Genomic DNA, 22,578 nt, shown 5'->3' on the forward strand with positions numbered 1-22,578 from the left:
GTACAGCTGTATGACCAGGCAGTGAACCTGTACAGCTGACTGACCAGGCAGTGAACCTGTACAGCTAGCTGACTAAGCAATGAACCTGTACAGCTGTATGATCTGGCAGTGAACCTGCACAGCTGGCTGACCAAGCAATGAACCTGTACAGCTGTCGGACCAGGCAGTGAACCTGTATAGCTGTATGACCAGGCAGTGAACCTGTACAGCTGGCTGACCAAGCAATGAACCTGTACAGCTGTATGACCTGGCAGTGCACCTGTATATCTGTATGACCAGGCAGTGGACCTGTACAGCTGGCTGACCAGGCAATGAACCTGTACAGCTGGCTGACCAGGCAGTGAACCTGCACAGCTGGCTGACCAGGCAGCGAACCTGTACAGCTGGCTGACCAGGCAGTGAACCTGCACAGCTGTATGACCAGGCAGTGAACCTGTACAGCTATATGACCAGGCAGTGAACCTGTACAGCTGACTGACCAGGCAATGAACGTGTACAACTGGCTGACCAAGCAATGAACCTGTACAGCTGGCTGACCAAGCAATGAACCTGTACAGCTGTAGGACCAGGCAGTGAACCTGTATAGCTGTATGACCAGGCAGTGAACCTGTACAGCTGGCTGACCAAGCAATGAACCTGCACAGCTGTATGACCAAGCAATGAACCTGCACAGCTGTATGACCAGGCAGTGAACCTGTACAGCTGACTGACCAAGCAATGAACCTGTACAGCTGTATGACCAGGCAGTGAACCTGCACAGCTGGCTGACCATGCAGTGAACCTGTCTACCTGTATGACCAGGCAGTGAACCTGTACAGCTGGCTGACCAAGCAATGAACCTGTACAGCTGTATGACCAGGCAGTGAACCTGCACAGCTGGCTGACCAGGCAGTGAACCTGCACAGCTGTAGGACCAGGCAATGAACCTGTACAGCTGTGTGACCAGGCAGTGAACCTGAACAGCTGACTGACCAGGCAGTGAGCCTGTACAGCTGTATGACCAGGCAGTGAACCTGTACAGCTGACTGACCAGGCAGTGAACCTGTACAGCTAGCTGACCAAGCAATGAACCTGTACAGCTGTATGATCTGGCAGTGAACCTGCACAGCTGGCTGACCAAGCAATGAACCTGTACATCTGTAGGACCAGGCAGTGAACCTGTACAGCTGTATGACCAGGCAGTGCACCTGCACAGCTGGCTGACCAAGCAATGAACCTGTACAGCTGTAGGACCAGGCAGTGAACCTGTATAGCTGTATGACCAGGCAATGAACCTGTACAGCTGGCTGACCAAGCAATGAACCTGTACAGCTGTATGACCTGGCAGTGCACCTGTATATCTGTATGACCAGGCAGTGAACATGTACAGCTGGCTGACCAAGCAATGAACCTGTACAGCTGTATGACCAGGCAGTGAACCTGTATAGCTGTATGACCAGGCAGTGAACATGTACAGCTGGCTGACCAAGCAATGAACCTGCACAGCTGTATGACCAGGCAGTGAACCTGTACAGCTGTATGACCAGGCAGTGAACCTGTACAGCTGGCTGACCAAGCAATGAACCTGTACAGCTGTATGACCAGGCAGTGAACCTGCACAGCTGGCTGACCAAGCAATGAACCTGTACAGCTGTATGACCAGGCACTGAACCTGCACAGCTGGCTGACCAAGCAATGAACCTGTACAGCTGGCTGACCAAGCAATGAACCTGTACAGCTGTATGACCAGGCAGTGAACCTGTACAGCCGGCTGACCAGGCAGCGAACCTGTACAGCTATATGACCAGGCAGCGAACCTGTACAGCTGTATGATCAGGCAGTGAAACTGTACAGCTGTATGACCAGGCAGTGAACCTGTACAGCTGGCTGACCAGGCAATGAACCTGTACAGCTTGCTGACCAGGGAATGAACCTGTACAGCTGTATGACCAGAGAGTGAACTTGTACAGCTGGCTGACCAGGCAGCGAACCTGTACAGCTGTATGACCAGGCAGTGAACCTGCACAGCTTGCTGACCAGACAGTGAACCTGTACAGCTGTATGACCAGGCAGTGAACCTGCACAGCTTGCTGACCAGGCAATGAACCTGTACAGCTGTCTGACCAGGCAATGAGCATGCACAGCTCTATGACCAGGCAATGAGCATGTACAGCTGGCTGACCACGCAATGAACCTGTACAGCTGTATGACCAGGCAATGAACCTGCACAGCTGTATGACCAGACAGTGAACCTGCACAGCTGGCTGACCAGGCAATGAACATGTACAGCTGTATGATCAGGCAGTGAACCTGCACAGCTGGCTGACCAGGCAATGAACATGTACCGCTGGATGCTTGTGCTGGTTAGTTTCAAGTATTTCTGGACATCTGAGTTGGGTTTGTGAATAGGGAGCTATCAGCAGGCGAATATAAATTTTGTTTGTATATAACCATTTTTTTGTAAATGTTCAATATGGAGCAGGGTTATTTTGTTTTGTTGGTATGTTTTATTCAGATTGAGTGATAGAGATGTCCAGCATGGAAACAGGCCCTTCAGTCCAACTCGTCCATGGGAACCAGATATCCTCACCTAATCTAGTCCCACCTGCCAGCACCCGGTCCATACCCTCCAAACCCTTCCTATTCATATACCCATTCAGATTCATTTTAAATGTTGCAATTGTACCAGCCTCCACCACATTCTCTGGCAGCTCATTCCATACACGCACCACCCTCTGTGTGAAAAAGTTGCCTCTCAGGTCTCTTTTATATCTTTCCTCTCTCGCCCTAAATCTATGCCCTCTAGTTATGGACCTCCCCCTCCCCAGGGAAAAGACTTTGTCTATTTATCCTATCCATGCCCCTCATAATTTTAAAAACATGTATAAGGTCACCCCTTAGCCTCTGACGCTCCAGGGAAAACAGCCCCAGCGTATTCAGCCTCTCCGGGCAAATCCTCCAACCTGGGCAACATCCTTGTAAATCTTTTCTGAACCCTTTCAAGTTTTACAACATCTTTCCAATAGGAAGGAGACCAGAATTGCAAGCAATATTCCAACAGTGGCCTAACCAATAACCTGTACAGCCACAACATAACCTCCCAACTCCTGTACTAAATACTCTGACCGATAAAGAAAAGCATACCAAACGCCTTCTTCACTATCCTATCTACATGCCACTCCACTTTCAAGGAGCTATGAACCTGCACTCCAAGGTCTCTTTGTTCAGCAACACTCCCTAGGACCTTACCATTAAGTGTATAAGTCCTGCTTAGATTTGCTTTCCCAAAATGCAGCACCTCGCATTTATCTGAATTGAATTCCATCTGCCACTTCTCAGCACATTGGCCCATCTCGTCAAGATCCTGTTGTAATCTGATGTAACCCTCTTCGCTGTTCACTACACCTCCAATTTTGGTGTCAACTGCAAACTTACTAATTATTCCTTTTTACTCATCTCCAAATCATTCATATACATGATGAAAAGTCGTAGACCCAGCACCAATCCTTGTGGCAATCCACTGGTCACAGGCCTCCAGTCTGAAAAACAACCCTCCGCCACCCTCTATCTTCTACCTTTGAGCCAGTTCTGTATCCAAATGGCTACTTCTCCCTTAATTCCATGAGGTCTAACCTTGGAGAACCTTGTTGAATGCCTTACTGAAGTCCATATATATTATGTCTACTGCACTGCCCTCATCAATCCTTTTTGTTACTTCTTCAAAAAGCTCAATCAAGTTTGTGAGACATGATTGCCCACACACAAAGCCATGTTGACTATCCCTAATCTGTCCTTGTCTTTTCAAATACATGTACATCCTGTCCCTCAGGTTTCCCACCAACAACTTGCCCACCATTGACATCAGGCTCACTGGTCTATAGTTCCCTGGCTTGTTCTTACCACCCTTTTTAAACAGTGGCACCACGTTTGCCAACCTCCAGACTTCCGTACCTCACCTGTGACAACGATGACACAAATATCTCAGCAAGAGGCCCAGCAATCACTTCCCCAGCTTCCCACAGAGTTCTCGGGTACACCTGATTAGGTTCTGGAAATTTATCCACTTTTATGCATTTCAAGACATCCAGCACTCCCTCCTCTGTAATATGGACATTTTTCAGGATGTCGCCATCTATTTCCCTACAATCTGCAGGGAAGTCCTTTTCCACAGTAAATTCTGATGCAAAATACTTGTTTAATATTCCCCCCATTTCCTGTGGCTCCACACAAGGGCATCCTTGTTGATCTTTGAGGGGCCCTATTCTCTTCCTAGTTACCTTTTGTCCTTAAATTATTTGTATTCAGCCTTTGGATTCTCCTTAACTGTATTTGCAAAAGCTATCTCATGTCCCCTTTTTGCCCTCCTGATTTCTCTCTTAAGTATACTCGTACTGCCTTTATACTCTTCTAAGGATTCACTCGATCTATCCTGTCTATATCTGACATATGCTTCCTTCTTTAGCTGACAATGGATTGGTTGTGGTAACAGCCTGTATAATGACAAGGACTCTTGAAGGCGCAGCCTTAATTTTTAATTAAGGTCAACAATTTTAGGTGAAACTTTATTGCTGGAACAGCACAGCAGGTCAGGCAGCATCTAGGGAACAGAAGATTCGACGTTTCGGGCACATGCCCTTCTTCAGGAAGGGCATGTGCCCGAAACGTCGAATCTTCTGTTCCCTAGATGCTGCCTGACCTGCTGTGCTGTTCCAGCAATAAAGTTTCAGCTTTGATCTCCAGCGTCTGCAGACCTCACTTTCTCCTCAACAATTTTAGGGCCTGAGCATCTTCTCTAATGCCCTTACCCCAACCCCCAAACCAGGCGTCTGGGCTCCTTCTTCATTTACTCCTGACCCGAGCTTCAGGATATATACCAACCTTTTTCTTGCTCCAGTCAATTCTGAAGAAGTGTCACTAGACCTGAAACATTAACTCAGAATTTCTCCACACACGCTGCTGAGTTCTTTCCAGCAATTTCTGTTTTTGTTTCTGATTTCTAGCATCCACATTTCTTTGTTTTAATTTGTTTAGACAGGAGCCCTGAAGAGATGCTGTGGTGCTGTGGTTACATTCTGTGCATTGGTGGTGAAGAGAACAGATGTTGATGGTTAAACATCTGTTGGCTGCTTCATCCTGGATGTTGCTGGAGTTGCATTCATAAGGCCAATATTCATTCTCATTCCTGATTGGTGCCCACCTTAAACTTTTTAAAAAATATAAAAAATAGATACCAAGTTAACCTAGAGCAGTGTTTTGACTGTGCTAATTTCTGGGTCTGTAGATTGTTAAGGCGCAAAGATGGCCTTCAGTCGAGTCATGCGCTCTGTCTGTCAGATGTGGGAGATGAGGGACAATTTCAATGTAACCGATGATTATGTCTGTAGGAAATGTGTGTGTTTGTAAATTGGATTGCATGGATCAGTTGGAATGGCAGTTCAAGTCAATGAGGTATTTACAGGAGCTAGGGGGTGTGATGAATGGCAGTTGCAGGAAGGGAGAAAAATCGCAGATACAGCCAGGTAGATGGGTTACCTCCAAGTAAGGTAGGAGACAGAGGCAGGTAGTACAGGAGTCTCCTGTGGCTATCACCATTTCAAACAAGTATGCTAATTTGGAAATTGTAGGAGGTGATGGACTCTCAGGGGAATGTAACACTGACAGGTATGCATCTGGAACTGGGACTGGTTCTGCAGTAACAAGGGTTACATCAGGTTCCAAGTAATCGATTCTGATAGGGGATTCTTTAGTCAAGATATCAGACAGCTGATTTTGCAGCCGACAGGGAGACATCAGAATGGTGTGTTGTGTCCTTGGTGCCAAGGTCAAGGATGTTGCAGAGAGGGTGCAGAATATTCTCAAAGGGGAGAGACACCAACAGGAGGTTGTTGTACACATTGGAACCAACAAGACAGGAGGAGAAAAGGACAAGGTTCTGACAAGACAATATTGGAATTAGGCAGGCAGTTAAAAGGTAGGTCTTTGAGGGTAGTAATATCTGGATTACTCCTGGTGCTATGAGCTAATGAGGGTAGGACTAGGAGGATAGAGTAGATGAATGGGTGGCTGAGGACCTGGTGCAGAGGACAGAGTTTCACATTTTTGAACAATTTGAATCTGTTTTGGGGTGGAAGTGACTTGAATAAGAAGGACAGGTTGCTCCTGAATTGGAAGGGGACTAATAAACAGGCAAAGAGATGAGCTAAACTGCTCGGGAGGATTTAATCTAGTAAGTGAGGGGGATGGGTGTTGGCACCCAGAGAGATAATGAGAAAATGGGTTAGTCATTGACTGGTACAAAGAACAAAGTACAAAGAACACAGGTATGGGGCCTTTAGCCTGCACCAATCTGTATCCCTCTGCACCCTGCCCAATCATGTACCTGTCTAGATACATCTTAAATGACACTATCGTGCCCACCTTCACCACCTCCGCCGGCAACGTGTTCCAGGCACCCACCACCCTCTGCCTAAAGAACTTTTCACACATATCTCCATTAAACTTTTCCCCTCTCACCTTGAACTCGTGACCCCTAGTAATTGAGTCCCCCGCTCTGGGGAAAAATCTTCTTGCTATCCACCCTGTCTATACCTCTCATGATTTTGTAGATCTCAATCAGGTCCCCCCTCAAGCTCTGTCTTTCTAATGAAAATAATCCTAATCTACTCAACTCTCTTCCTCACTAGGATCATCCATACCAGGCAGCATCCTGGTGAACCTCGTCTGCACCCTCTCCAAAGCATCCATATCCTTTTGGTAATGTGGCAACCAGAACTGTATGCAGTATTCCAATTGTGGCTGAACCAAAGTCTTATACAACTGTAACATGACCTGCCAACTCTTGTACTCAATACCCTGTCCGATGAAAGAAAGCACGCTGCATGCCTTCTTGACCACTCTTATTGACCTGTGTTGCCACCTTCAGGGTACAATGGACCTGAACACCAAATCTCTCTTGTACATCAACTTTCCCCAGGACCTTTCCATTTACAGTATCGTTCACTCTTGAATTGGATCTTCCAAAATGCATCATCCCTCACATTTGCCCTGATTGAACCCCATCTGCCATTTATCTGCCTAACTCTCCAATCTTTCTATAATCTACTGCATTCTCTGACAGGCCCCTTCATTATCTGCTACTCCACCAAACTCAGTGTCATCTGCAAATTTGCTAATCAGACCATCTATGCCTTCCTCCAGATTATTTATGTATATCACAAACAACAGTCGTCCTAGCGCTGATCCCTGTGGAACACCACTGGTCACAGTTCTCCATTTTGAGAAATTCTCTTCCTCTACTACTCTCTGTCTTCTGCTGCCCAGCCAGTTCTCTGCCCATCTAACTAGTATAGGTTGGACCCCAGCTGAAAATGTGTTGCTGGAAAAGCGCAGCAGGTCAGGCAGCATCCAGGGAACAGGAGAATCGACGTTTCGGGCATAAGCCCTCCTTCAGGAAGGGTTGGACCCCATGTGAGTTCTCTTTCTCCATCAGCCTACCATGGGGAACCTTATCAAAAGCCTTACTGAATTCCTTATTGCCTCTGCTAAGAACCCTGATATTGGATTAGATTATCGGATTAGACCAAAGAGACTTGAACAAACAGCTCTGCCAACCATCCAACCCAAAATTTGGGTCCGCCATGTGGATGACGACCTTTGTCATCACTAAACGAAACAAATTAGAGGAAACCTTCAAGACCATCAATAATACCCTTACTGGCATAAAATTCACTAAAGAGGAGATAAACAACAACAAACTGCTATTCCTAGATGTCACGGTAGAACGAACAGCCAATGGGGAACTTCAAACCAGCATCTACAGGAAAACAACACATTCAGACCAAATACTGAACTACAGGAGCAATCATCCCAACACCCACAAACGGAGTTGCATTAGAATATTATTTCAATGAGCCACCACACACTGCAGCACAGAGGAACTATGAAGCGCAGAAGAAAATCACCTATACAGTGCATTAAAAAAGAACGGGTACCCAATGAACACAGTCCACCGATTTCTCAGCAACAAACCCAAACAACCAGACAAAACACATCCAGAAACCTTAGCCACTCTCCCCTACATCAAAGACACCTTGGAAATGATTGCCAGGCTACTCAGACCCCTAGGCATCATGGTAGCCCACAAACCCACCAACACACTAAAACAGCAGCTAATGAACTTGAAAGACCCAAAACAGATAACAAACGAAACTAATGTCATTTACAAAATATCTTGTAAGAACTGTAACAAAAACTACATTGGACAACAGGCAGAAAACAGCCACCAGGATACATGAACACCAACTAACCACAAAAAGACATGACCCTCTCACATTTGTATCCTCACATACGGATGAGGAAGGACACCACTTCAACTGGGACAACACATCCATCCTAGGACAATCCAAACAGAGACACACACAAGAATTCCTAGAAGCATGGCATTCCAACTGGAACTCTATCAACAAACACATTGACTTGGATCCCATTTACCACCCGCTGAGAAAAAGAATCGGAAATGACATCACCACAGGAAATGACATCACCAACCCAAGGAAACCTAAATACATAAATAGAAAGCGGGCTTTGCCACCAGCGCTTCATCCGGAGGCTCACTGAAGCTGTTACCTAGTATGGTGACGAAATGTCTGAAAAATGAACCTCCCAGCTCAGTGACAAACCGACATCCAGTCTACTGAAGTTATCTGGGTGGAAATGTGTAATAAGAAAGGAATTATCAGCGTATTGGGATTGTACTATAGGCCCCCCAGTAGTCAGCTGGAAAATAAGAAACAAATTTGAAAGGAGATCTCAGTCATCTGTAAGAATAACAGGGTGATAATGGTAGGAGATTTTAATTTTCCTAACATGGAATGGGACTGCCATTGTGTTAAGGGCTTGGATGGAGAGGAATTTGTTAAGTGTGTCCAAGAAAATTTTCGGATTCAGTATGTGGATGTACTTACTAGAGAAAGAGCGAAACTTGACATTTTTTTGGGAAATAAGGCAGGGCAAGTGACTTAGGTATCAGCGAAGGAGCACTTTGGGGCAAGTGATCATAAATCTATTAGTTTTTAAATTGTGATGGAAAGGGATACAGCGGATCTAAAAGTTAAAGTTGAAAATTAGAGGAAGGCTGATTTTGATGGTATTAGGTATGAACTTTCAAAAGCTGATTGGGAACAGATATTATCAAGTAAAGGGATGGCTGGAAGTGGGAAGGCTTCAAAAATGAGGTAATGAGAGTCCAGAGACAGTATGTTCCTGTTAGAGTGATGGCAAGGATGGTAGGCCTTAGGGAATGCTGGATGACTAGAGAAATTGAAAGAAGGAAGCATAAACAGCAGGGATCGAGTGAATCCATAGAGAATATAAGAATGGTAGAATTTTTTAAGAGGGTAATCAGGAGGGCAAAAAGGGGACATGGGATAAGGAGAATCCAAAGGGTTTCTGCAAATATATTAAGGACAAAACAGTAACTAGAGAGAGAATAGGGCAGGTGGTACTAAATGGATGCTCTGCATCAGTGTTTACTGTGGAAGCTAAAGAACTTGGGAAATAAATACTGATATCTTGAGAAGTGTCCATATTACAGAGGAAGAGGTGTTGGACTTCCTAAAAATGGATAAAGGTGGATAAATTCCTGGGATCGAATCAGGTGGATCCTAAGATTTTGTGGGAAGTTCTGGAAGTGATTGCTGGGCTCCTTGCTACGGGTGAGGTGCTGGAAGATTCGAGGTTGGCTAATGTGGTGCCATTATTTAAGAAAGGTGGTTTAAAAAAGGCCAGGGAACTATAGACTAGTGAGCCTGGCATCAGTGGTGGGCACATTGTTGGAGGGAATCCTGAGGGACAGGAGTTGCATGTATTTGGAAAGGCGAGGACTGATTAGGGATAGTCAACATGGCTTTGTGTGTGGGAAATCATGTCTCACTAACTTGAGTTTTTTGACGAAGTGATGATGAGGATTGATGAAGACAGAGTGGTGGATATTGTCTGTATGGACTTCAGCAAGGATTTCAACAAGATTCTGCAAAGTAGGCTTGTTAACAAGGTTGGAACATGTGGAGTCCAGGGAGCGCTAGCCATTTGGATGCAAAATTGGCTTGAAGATAGGAGACAGAGAGTGGTGGTGGTGGAGGGTTGCTTTTCAGACTGGAGGCCAGAGACCAATGTATGCTGCAAGGATTGGTGCTGGATTCACTGCTTTTTGTCGATTATATAAATGATTTGGATGTTAATATAGGAGGTATGGTCAGTAACTTTGGAGACGACACCAAAATTGGTGCTGTAGTGGACAGTCAAGAAGGTTACCTCAGATTACAATGGGATCTTGATCAGATGGGCTAATGCACTGAAGAGTGGCAGATGAAGCTTAACCTAGATAAATGCGAGGTACTACATTTTGGTAAGGCAAATCAGGGCAGGACTTAATACACTTAATGAGTGTTGGGTACTCATTTTCCCTGATAATAGGAATAATCAGGCACGGAAACTCCACGATCTCTTCTTTAAGTCTTTGTTGCAGAAGTGTGTCAGTTACATGGATGGGACAAGGCAACTGCAAAGATGGTGTAAGGCTGCTGCTTCCTGTCCAATCATGGCTCACATTCTTATATCCATGTGATTTCTGTGGTTTTGTGTTTTCTGTCCACAGCAATGTCAATTTCTATAGGAATGTCGAATTCTATAGGAATGTCAATTTCCATAGCAATGTCAATTTCTACAGCAAGGTTAATTTCTATAGCAATGTCAGTTTCTATAGCAATGTCAATTGGAACTTATTTCTGAGGTTACCCCCTGCTGTCCACTTAAGCGCTTCAACCATTAACCACTATAGTTCAGTGAAGAGCATCACATCACTACCCCCATGCTGTTCGCCTAAGTGCTCCAACAATTCTAATGGTCCCATGTTCTCTCTATAATCAGTTACCCATTTAGCAATACAAAACTACTGTTCTTGTCCTTTAAGTAGCTACTAAGAACTCATCGCTAATCTAATCAAGTGCCACTATGTTTTCGCAAAGCAAAACCGTTATTCTTTGCCCTGTAAGCATCTGCTAAGAACTCATTCCCAACCTAATTAAGTCCAACTTAACCCTTTCTTGTTCTGTGGGCTTCCACTGAATCCACAGTAAGGTTCTGGGAGTGTTGCTGAACAAAAAGACCTTGGACTACAGGTTCATTGTTCCTTGTAAGTGGAATGGCAGGTAAACAGGATTGTGAAGAAGGCATGTGGTACGCTTGCCTTTATTGGTCAGTGTATTGAGTATCAGAGTTGGAAGGTCATATTGCAGCTGTACAGGACATTGATTACGCCACTTTTGGAATGCTGTATTCAGTTCTGCTCTCCCTGCTATAGGAAAAATATTGTGAAACTTGAAAGGGTTGGAAAAGATTTACAAGGATTTTGCCAGAGTTGGAGGGTTTGATCTACAGGGAGAGGCTGAATAGGCTGGGGCTACCTTACCTGGAGCATTGGAGGCCTTATAGAGGTTTATAAAATCATAAGGGGCATGGATAAGGTCTTTTCCCCAGGGTAGGGGAATTCAAAACTAGAGGGCATAAGTTTAAGGTGAGAGGGGAAAGATTTAGAAGGGTTCTTAGGGGCAACATTTTTTCATGCAGAAGGTACCTAGGGAAAGTGGTGGAGGCTGATACAATTGTAATAATTAAAAGGCACCTGGATGGGTAAGAAAAGGAAGGGTTTAGAGGGTTATAGGCCAAATGCTGGCAAATGGAACACAGATTTATTTCAGATATCTGGTCGGTTTGGACGAATTGGACCGACTGGTCGGTTTCAGTGCTGTACCTCTCTAACAGTCTATGACTCTAAGTTGGGGTTGTTCTCCTTGGAGATAAGAAGGCTGAGATGAAAGCTGATTGAAGTTTTCAAAATCCTAGAAGGTTGGACAGAGAAGGAGACTTCCACATCCGTCAGAGATTGTCCTGCACTTCCATACATATCATTTACTGTATCTGTTGCTCCCGATATGGTCTCCTCTACAATGGGGAGACAGGACGCTCCTTGCAGAATATTTTAGAGAACATCCCGGGACACACACACACACACACGAAACAACCGCACCACTCCGTGGCCAAACACTTTAACTCCCCTTCCTACTCCCCCAAGGACATGCAGGTCCTGGGACCCTCCAACCACAGGGAACAATATGGATTTCACCAGTTTCCTCATTTCCCCTTCCCCACCTTATCCCAGATCTAACCTTCCCACTCGGTATTGCCCTCTTGACCTGTCCTCCATGTCCACTGTCCTTCCCACCCATCTGCTCCACCCTCTCCTCTCCTTCCGATCACCTTCACTCTCACCTCCATCTACCTACTGCATTCCCAGCTACCTACCCCTCAGCTCCATCCCCCCTCCCATTTATCTCTCAGCACCCTGGCCCATAAGCCTTTTGCCCAAAGCGTCGATTCTCCTGCTCCTCGGATGCTGCCTGACCTGCTGTGCTTTTCCAACACCACTCTAATCTTGACTCTGATCTCCAGCATCTGCAGTCTTCACTTTTTCCCAGAGTAAATAGTGTATGAAGCTGTTTCTATTTGTAAAGGTTACAAGAATGAGAGGTATAAATTTAAAGTGATGTGAAAGCGAAGCAAGGGTGATGTGAGAAAAAGTCTTTTACACATAGTGACTTGCTAGGTTACGGAATGAGGCAGCATGGTGGCACAGTGGTTAGCACTGTTGCCTCACAGCGCCAGAGACCTGGGTTCAATTCCCGCCTCAGGCGACTGACTGTGTGGAGTTTGCACGTTCTCCCCGTGTCTGCGTGGGTTTCCTCCGGGTGCTCTGGTTTCCTCCCACAGTCCAAAGATGTGCAGGTCAGGTGAATTGGCCATACTAAATTGCCTGTAGTGTTAGGTAAGGGGTAAATGTAAATGTAAATGTAAATGTAGGGGTAGGGGTAGGGGTATGGGTGGGTTGCGCTTTGGTGGGTCGGTGTGGACTTGTTGGGCCGAAGGGCCTGTTTCCACACTGTAATGTAATGAAATGAAATGAAATAATGAAATCTAATGGGATGCATTGCCTGAAAATGTGGTGTGAGATATTTAACATGGCATTAGATGGTTTTTTCAATAGTAATCATATGCAGGGCAATGGGGAAAAGGCATCGATCCTCTGAAGAATATCCAACCCAGATCCAGATTCTCACCTTATCCCTATAATGCCACATTTACCGCACTAATCCACCTCACCTGCACATCCCTGGATACTATGGGGGCAATTTAGCATGGCCAATCCACCTAACTTGCACATGTCTGAAGTATGAAATGAAACCAGAGCACCCAGAAGAAACTCATGCAGACATTGGGAGAATGTGCAAACTCCACATAGATATTCACCTGAGTGTGGAATCAAACCTGAGTCCCTGGCACTGTGAAGCAGCAGTGCTAACCACCTTACCACCCCTTTTTATTTGTGGCATATTTAACCTTGAAGAGATCAGAATTCTCCACTATGTTAAAAACTATATTAATATAAATTATAAAATATTTAACAGTAATATTTTGTAAGATCTGTTGTCCATGGACATGCCAAAAAAGCTTCCAGCCTACCACCATATTTATTCCTGTCTGAAACAGTGGCTTCCTATGGGTTGAAGTTGAGCCCATGTTTCACCCTGATAGCTCTTGAAGTGAATGTTTGCCAGGTCATCTCAGAGGGCAGTTAAGAGTCAGTCACATTGCTGTGGGTCTGGAGTCACATAAAGGTCAGGTCAGGCAAAGATGGCAGATTTTGTTCCCTAAAGGACATTAGTTAAACAGATGGATTTTTATAATTCATGAGCATCACTGAGACTAGATTGAAGTAAATGTATGTAAATACTATCAGCTGCTGTGCTCAGATTTGAGCCAGTGTTTCCAGAGCTTGGGCCTTTGGACCACTGGCCCAGTGACACCACCACTAAACCACTCCTCCCGAAACATACAATGACCTTTGGTATTGGTATTTTTAACAAAATTATTCTTCCATTGGATGCAGGTATCACCTGGCAAGGCCAGCATTTGTTGCCCAGTCGTAATTGACCACTTGCTACAAGTATGAGGCCAAATTGTAGACCAGACCAGACCAGGCAAGGATAGCAGATTTCCTTCCCTAAAGAACTTTAGTGAACCAGGTGGGTTTTTAGGATAATCTGCCATAGGTAATTTGGTTACTATTAATGAGACTGACTTTATATTCCAGATTTTTATTAATTTAATCTAAATTCTCACAGCTGCTCTGTTGAGATTCCAATGCATGTCCCCTATATCATAAGCTCGAGTCTCTGGATTGTGAGTCTAATTACATTACCAATGCACCACCATCTCCACAAACCTGGCAGCACGGTGGCTCAGTGGTTAGCACTGCTTCCTCACAGCTCCAGGGAATCAGGTTCCATTCCAGCCTTGGGTGACTGCCTGTGTGGAGTTTGCATGTTCTCCCCATATCTGTATGGGTTGCCAATCACAGTCTAAAGATGTGCAAGTGAGGCAGGTTAGCCTTAGTAAATGCGGTGATAGAGGGATGTGTTAGGAGGCTGGGGTTGGGTCTGAGCGGGATGCTCTTTGGAGGATTGGTGTAGACTCCCTGAGCCAAATGGCCTCTTTCTGCACTGTAGAGATTCTATGTTAATTTAAGCTTGTGAACAATAACTGACGGATTCTGGACCTTGGCTGTGTTACGTTATACATCATCATGTGTTCATTGCCCACCCTGAAAATATATGGATCTCGATTTGTTGTTTCAAGTAGACCAATCATAAAACAGACAGCACATTACAATTATGACTATTCTCATTTCATTTCTGAAAGTCCACGATCATGAGGTTTGGGGATGAGAATGCAGCAGAACCTTTCATGCCTATGAAAGGCACACTTGGGGAGGCGATAACTGAGTGGTATTAGTGCTGGACAGTTAACCGAGAGACCCATATAATATTCTAGGACCTGGGTTTAAATCCCACCATCACAGATGAATTCAAATAAAAAAAACTAGAATTAAGAATCTAATGATGACACTGCTGATTAATGGAAAAAACCATCTGGTTCACACATGTCCTTTGCGGAAAGAAACTACCATCCTTACCTGGTTTGGTCTACATGTAACTCTCGACCCACAGCAATGTGGATGCCTCTTAATTACTCTCTGGGAAACTAGGAATGGGCAATAAATGCTGGCCTGGCCAGTGGCACCCTCATCCCATGAATGAAGGGGGAAAAAAATTCAAGCATACCTGCTGAAAGAAATGTGGCTAGTGAGGCTTAATTTGACTGGGCAGTTGTGTTTTCACGAGATATTGTTGAGAATTTGATCGGTACACCACAGAGAATGGGCCTGAGGCCTGAATACCAAGTCTCTCAGCAAGTGGCTCTCCTGAGAGGACACACACACACATCCGGAACCTTCCGACGAGGTTGAGTCGGTATCTTTAGGCGGACGGACCTGCCCCCCCGTAGGTTGTGGTTTCCGGGTGCTACAGTCATCCCCTTCCCCGGATGGTTTCCGGGTGCTGTAGATTCTCCCTTCCCCCCCCCGGGCTGAGGGGATTGAAGGGGCCGGTGAGCGGGGAGTAGCGGCAGCTATGGCTACCCGCAGCCTGACCGATGCCTATGTGTTGATGCGGAACCGAGCGGCCCAGAGCCGGCAGTTGCTGGCCGAGCAAGTGAGTACAAAGCCGGGACAGGTCCTGTCCTTGGCCCTGGGCCGAGGCGGCGGCGGCGGCAGCGCTGCGGTGAGTGCCAGTCCCCGTCCCCGTCCCCGTGTTAGTCTGTCAGCCGGGAGAAGGGAGCAGCAAGCCGGGCGGGCACCAGGCCCGGCACCGGCACCGGCACCGGCACCAGGGCCATGGGTAACATGACCCATTGATACAGAGTCTAGCAATAACCCTCCAGACCACAGTGTGGATGTATAGCACGCACAGGTTATTATAGAAGATACAGATGTGGAATATTCTGTATAATTTGTACATGCGGTGTAGTATAAAACTAACTTCATTACACAGAATATCGCTCCAAGGGCCATTCGATTCCTTAAACCGCTGAACAGTCACGGAGAAAGAGGCCAGGTCACCCCATGAGCAATTCACTCAGTCCTGTTAGCCCCATATTTCTTCCCCCGATAACCATCCGATTTCCCTCATATAACCACGACTGCTTTTTGCCTCCACTACAATCTCAGGTGGCACCTTCCAGACCCTGACCGCCTGGTTCCTGAAGAGAAGTTTCCTCCTGTCACCTGTGATTTCTGTTGTCATTCGCCTGAAATCAGTTTCCACTGGCTTTCCAACTTCCTGCCAATCGGAACAGGTTTTCCCATCAGCTGTGTCCCAAGCCTTTCATGATTTTGAACCAAATGTCTCAATCTTCTCTTCAAGGAAAACAGTGGCAACTTCTCCAATTTACCTGCGTAACTGAAGTGTCTCATCCTTGCTAACGTGCTTTTAAATCTTTTCTGCACATTCTAGCTAAAGTGCAATGCCTGATGTTGTAGTTAATAGTCCAGTTGAGGCTGATCCTAAATTGGTATAAAGATTTACTGTAACATCCTTGCTTCTAGACTCTATGCTTTTACTTATAAAACGCAAGGTTCTGTCTGCTCTGTTTCACTACATTCCACCTGTAATGATTCATGCGTATAAACCCAGGTCCAACACCATATCTGGAATTTCTTTTGTTACACTGCCTCTTGTTATTCATACAAGATGTATTTCTCTTTTCTGCATTAAATATCATTTGCTGCATGCCAGTGTATTCCACCACTCACGTCCACTTGATTTATTCTGCTCATGATTCATTATACTCTCAAATTTTATTTGGCAACCTCACTTCATCCAGTCTAGAAAACAATCATTTCCCACAACTCTGTTTTCTGTCACAAAGCAAACTTTGTGCACATGCTGACCCTTTTACTTTGACTTTGCTACTAAGCCTGTATTATAGCATTTTACAAAAGTGGGTAAAGTAGCAGAAGGCAAATGCTTATGAAAACATCGTAGTAGTGTCATGTTAATATTGTGTTGTCTTTGTTGTCCAGTCTCTTCTGTTTACTATGAACCTTCAACCTGGTTCTTGGTTGTATTATCCATATGATGTGTGATATGCATTTTATTTGTTCATGGGTATTGCTTGCTAGGTCAGCATTTATTGTTAATTCCTAATTGTCCAGAGGATAGTTAAGAATCAACTGTCTTGCTAAGGATGTTAGTGAACCAGATGGTTCTTTTGCAACTATCAATATGGTCCCACATTATGTACTTCCAGCAAATGTAGTTAATCAATAGTAATCAACATTATCTGGTTGCCATTAGGCTTGCTTTTATTCCAAATTTTAATTAATTTCAAATCATACCATCTAGCATGGTGGGATTCAAACTCTTGTCCCCAGGGTTCTGTTTTTCAGTCCAGTGACTTGACCACAACACCACACACCTTTTTCCTGCTTCGTCTTACTAGTTATTTATTTTATTATCTGAGAACTCTGACTTTATTTGTGCTGCATTCTCCCCTTGTGGAAATGGATTGTGACTGTAACATCTCTTTCCAGACAACCATTTGTTACACTGTTTTGTTTGTCAACCTTTTTGTTTCAGATTCATTCTCACTCCATTGAGGTGTTCCTCTTCCAATTAATTATTTTTCCACTGAATTGCTTCCTGTCTTTCTCCATAGCTAAAGTCTCCTTCTGCTACTTGATCCATCTCATTCCCCAGATCCAAATCGAGCAATTGACATGACGCTTATGATGGCTGGATGTGCTCATCCAAATTCTTTGTAATGTTTGTGATGCTTCCCACCTTGATTACCTTCCCAGGGTGAGCTATTTCAGATTCTCACCATCTTCCAGGTGAAAGAAAATTCCTCAAATCTCTCCTTAACATCCTGCCTTTCACCTTACAAATATGACCCCTTGGTGTGTAGAGTTTTTATTTGCGCTTTTATTTTGAAAGCATATATGTTTAATGGTTTAATTCTACGTTAACAATGATGTAATGAATAGCTTATGATTCAAGTTTGAACAAAACTGCAAAATATACATTTTCCTTTACTTGGAACCCCATAACTTGTAGAAGCAGCAGAATGCTTTTTCACTCAAGTCCACACATGCTGTATAAGGTAAAGACTATCTACTATGTGGGACGATTTGCAAGTAACTACATTTGCTGGGAGTACAGAGCAGGAGTAAAATCTACAGCCCCTTATGCCTGTCCCACTATAACATAATCATGACACTTCTGCCCCACGCTTCATGCCAGCTCCTCATAGCCATCAACTCCTCTATTCCAAACATTTATGTACCTCCTGTTTGAATACTTTGTGTTCTATTTTCAACAACTCTTTACTACTCAGGAGCATAAATTTATTTGTACCTCAGTTTTAAATGCATGTATCCTTATTTTGCAACTATGACCCTTAGTTCGAGATTCCTTCCCGAGTGGTAACATCATCTCAACATTTGCATATCAAGCTCCTTCAGAATCTTGTATGTTTCAATTCATTATTTGGGACTTCAGTAAGTAGATTCTGGAATATTATCGTAACAACATGCCAGACATGAAAAGTGCAACAGGACATCTTGGTGGCTTTAATATCTAAAATTATCTCACGAAGTTTATATTTGAAAAATTAAATCAAACGGTAAATTAAGATTTTTAAACTTATTTTGTAGTCAAAAAGTGTGGTGCTGGAAAAGGCTCAGCAGGTCAGGCAGCATCCAAGGAGCAGGAGAGTTGATGATTCGGGCATAAGCTCTTCATGTTTAGAGTTGAAAGAATCCATGTGTATAGTATGGTGATACTACAGCTTTAAGAGATATATTTTGTCTTGGTTTCTTTTTTTTATGATGAAAGGTTGTGACAAAGGTTGTAAACAGCTTGTGAGGTCTTGGGGGTTTTTAACAAGTTGGAACAATAGAAACAGCCTGAATGGGTGGCATCAAGTTTGCACAGAACTAAGATTTTTTTAGTTTTAGCCTTCAGTAGCAGTTGCTGGGGTCTTGAAACTGTAGGGAGAAGCTGTTTCTCCTCTCTCTCTCACTGTTAAAAATTGGGGGTTCTTTTACTGCTGCTAGAATTGCATTTGAGACAATCTATTTTACTGAATTTATGTCTGCAAAGGGTGTGATTATGAGCTGTTACTATATCAGGACATGTACTGTTTAGTAGTTAAATAATATATTATTCTATTAGGTTTTTCAATACTGTTGTTATTCCAATTTTGCTTTTGTATTTTAATTATAGTGTATGAATAAAAACTGGTAGTTTGACCCAAAGGAATTACGTCTGGAATGCAACATCAGGCATTTGCCTTTAAAATAGGAAAATGTTCAGGTCTAAGCTATCTTTTTCTATTTTTAGGATGTTTCAGGTATATGCCCTTCATCAGGAATGTGGGGTGGGGGTTGGTATGAGTGGAGAAAGGGGACTGAGAGATAAATAGAATGGGGATGGGGCTGGGGAGAAGGTAGCTGGGAAGGCAATAAGTAGATGCAGGTGGGGGGTGATGGTGATAGGTCGGAGAGGAGTGTGGAGTGGATAGGTGGGAAGGAAGATGGACAGGTGGGACAGTTCAAGAGGATTGGAGGGTTGGATCTGGGATGAGGTGTAGGGGAGAGATGTTTATTTAGCTTCACCTTCAGTACATCTGTTCTATTCACCTTAGCCATTCCCAATGGTGGTAAGTTCCATCTTCAAACCACTCTTCACCTGAAGATGTTTCTCGTGAATTATACTAAACTCATTATGAATGATTCCTCCGGCCCTTGATATTGGTCTTGCTTGCAAGCAGAAGCATCTCCTCTCTATTTATCCTCTCAGTATGTAATTCTGAAGACTACATAGCCCACCCCTCCACCTGCTCTTTCTTTGAGAAAATTGCCCCTATTTGTTCAGGTTTTCATGATGTGTATAAACTCTCAGTTCTGGCATCATTTTAGTAAATCTTTTTCTGTACTGTGCCAGGGTCCCATTTCCTCTTTGATTTGAGGATTACTTAGTTTACTGGGTCATCCCAGCAGCTGGATTTAAACCAAGGTAGTCATGGGTTTTATCACTTCAGGACATCCCAAAGTGCTACGCAGCTAATGAAACACTTTTGAAGTGAAGTGTAGTCATTGTTGCATTGTAGGAAATATGTCAGCCAAATTAGCACAGCAAGCTCCGACAAACAGCAATACGCTGTTGGCTGGATAATTTATTTCAGTGACATCAGTTGAATATTGATAAATATTGACACATGGACTGCTGATATTTTATTGGTGTCTTCACCTCTAGCCCAGCGCACTGATGTCAAATGCACCTCTGTTGGACAGTAGTCTTAATCAATATTGGGTGTATCAGGGAGGAGAAAACTGGGACCATCTGAGCCTTGCTGGTTACTAAACTACAGCTTTTTCTACCCAGACTTCGCAAGAAGCCAGAGAGCAAACCAATTTATTCTGGAAGAAAAGAGCCTTTATCTTTCTCTGCAGGTTATGAATTGGTCACTGAAGGAATGATGTAATTCAACTTCCTACATGTCCAAGCATTTTGAGTTAAAATGAGGACTCTATATCATGGTAATTCTGACCAAAGCTGAGAACAGATCTCTCAAGGTGACCTCTTTTTGAGTATAAGAGGTTGATGCTGTCAATTGATGGATGTTCTGTACTTAATTGTATGTTAATTAATGCAAGAGTTTTAATTGTTAAAGGCTGGCTTGTAGCTGACAGTGACAGAAGTACCACATATAGCACAGTAATGTCTACCAATAAACAGTTTTTATCATAATATTAATAGTGAAATCATATCTGTATTATTTTGTCTTCTCTGAGAACATGTCATGGCAGCATTTGAGATCAGGATTAGAACCTAGCTCCTGACCAGAACATGTACCTATAACCTTGACAGAAAAAGCTGAATTAAAAACACAACATGCTGGAAAAAGCTCAGACCTGAAATGTTAATACTTTCTCCAAAAGTGCTGCCTAACCTGATACTTTTTCCAGCATTTTCTTTTATATTTGACCTACATATTTGATTCTTTACTCAGACCCTGGCCCATGCCCTCACTATCCTGCCCATGATCTGCAAACCCCTCCAGAATCTGTCTTACTGCGTTCAATTCCTGCCCTGTAAATCTACTGTAAAATAAAAATCCGTCAGTAACAATGCTAACCTGACAAACAATTGTGGAATATCAATGAATGTCAGAGCAATAGAACTAGGAAATCTACATTAGGTAAGACATTTGGAAGAGAAGTTCTGCGGTATTTAATTCCTCAAGGATTGTTCAGTGAGTACCTACTGATCTGATGAGGTGCTGTAAAGTCTTGGTGCCAGCCCAGTTTGCTGTTAACCTCTCCAAAAGTTATTCAAAAAAGTAAAATATGTTGGAAGAGTTTCAAGGAAGCAATTTATTCTTGCTACTTTTTTCTCGTTAATGCCTGCAATATTAATCATGCTATTTAGATACATTTTTTCTGGTTTAAAATTAATGGGGAATGATTTAACATGAGTTATAATTAATGCTGGGGTTTAATCAATGTATGGTATCAAGCATGCTGCATGAATTGTTTGTGGGTTGTGTAACTGTACCTTGCGGCTTATCCTACATCCTTGTGTTTATGTATTGATGCTGGAGTTTAATTACTGCATTGTGGAATACAAAATTTGAGAATGATTTAGTATAGAAGAAGCCATTCAACTCAGCACAGCTGTGAGGGCTTGCTGAAGGATCTCTCCAATCGCTCCCACATCTCTGTCTTGCAAATATTCCACTTCCTGTTTTTAAGCAATTCTCTTTTCAAAGCTACTATTGAATTCACCTCCACCAACTCAGACAGTGTCCTCTAGATAATCAGAGATGGACAATAAACTCTGACCGAACTCCACATTCTGTGAATGAATTTTTAAAAAAATCGAGTTTAGAAATACCACTAATTTATTTTCAGTCTTGTCATGTTTGTTCCTTTTAATTCCCAATTGACATTAAGTCTGTGACCTGTGGAGACTGCTACTGGAAACATTTTCTGCCTACCACTTTTTATTGAGACTCTTCATGATTTTAAATACCTTTGTCAATCCCCCATTAATATTATCCATTTTAAGATTAAACTGAATGTCGAAGGATATTTTTACAGATTGCCAGTGCTGTTTTGGTTGTTAAGCCTTCAGCATCTTTAATCTCACTTCATTACTGAAGCCTTTGATTCCTGCTACTACTCTAATAGCTGTTGAGAAGTCTGGAAGTGAGCACGGTATTCCTGTTTGTCCACAAGTATGTTGGAGCTGGGATTCACCTGTACCTTGAGGAATATGTGCGTCTTTGCTGGCTTTAGTCATGGAGTATTTTGGAATGTAAATGTGCTGCGGTTTCCTCAGTGTACATTGTAGCATATGGTTTTAGATGCGAGCATAGACTATGCAGTATGTGTGTTGGTGTCAAGAGTGTGATGCTGGAAAAGCACAGCAACTCAGGCAGCATCCGAGGAGCAGGAGAATTGATGTTTTGGGCATAAACCCTTCATCAGGAATGATGAAGGGCTTGTGCCAGAAATGTCGATTCTCCTGCTCCTCGGATGCTGCCTGACCTGCTGTGCTTTTCCAGCACCACTCTCACGAC

At 43.7% G+C, this 22,578-nt stretch overlaps 1 protein-coding gene and 1 long non-coding RNA gene across 4 annotated transcripts in view; one reads left to right on the forward strand and one right to left on the reverse strand.

The window, feature by feature from the left end:
- LOC148147680 (uncharacterized) overlaps nt 1-22,578 on the reverse strand; it is a 320,610-nt gene that overhangs the window by 265,838 nt on the left and 32,194 nt on the right. The window lies entirely within an intron of this gene.
- stx16 (syntaxin 16) overlaps nt 15,507-22,578 on the forward strand; it is a 57,543-nt gene continuing 50,471 nt past the window's right edge. The window contains exon 1 of one of the 3 annotated variants that reach the window (XM_043710083.2): nt 15,507-15,644. In XM_043710083.2, coding sequence (XP_043566018.1) covers nt 15,564-15,644 — 81 coding nt within the window. In that variant the 5' untranslated portion in view covers nt 15,507-15,563. Of the gene's footprint in view, nt 15,714-22,578 lie in introns of all 3 variants that reach the window. The other 2 variants (XM_087995014.1, XM_043710081.2) reach the window with 2 other exon arrangements.

Source organism: Chiloscyllium plagiosum, unplaced genomic scaffold (assembly GCF_037043375.1).
Source record: "Chiloscyllium plagiosum isolate Xiang-an unplaced genomic scaffold, Cpla_swu_hap1 HiC_scaffold_15, whole genome shotgun sequence".
Lineage (NCBI taxonomy): Eukaryota > Metazoa > Chordata > Chondrichthyes > Orectolobiformes > Hemiscylliidae > Chiloscyllium > Chiloscyllium plagiosum.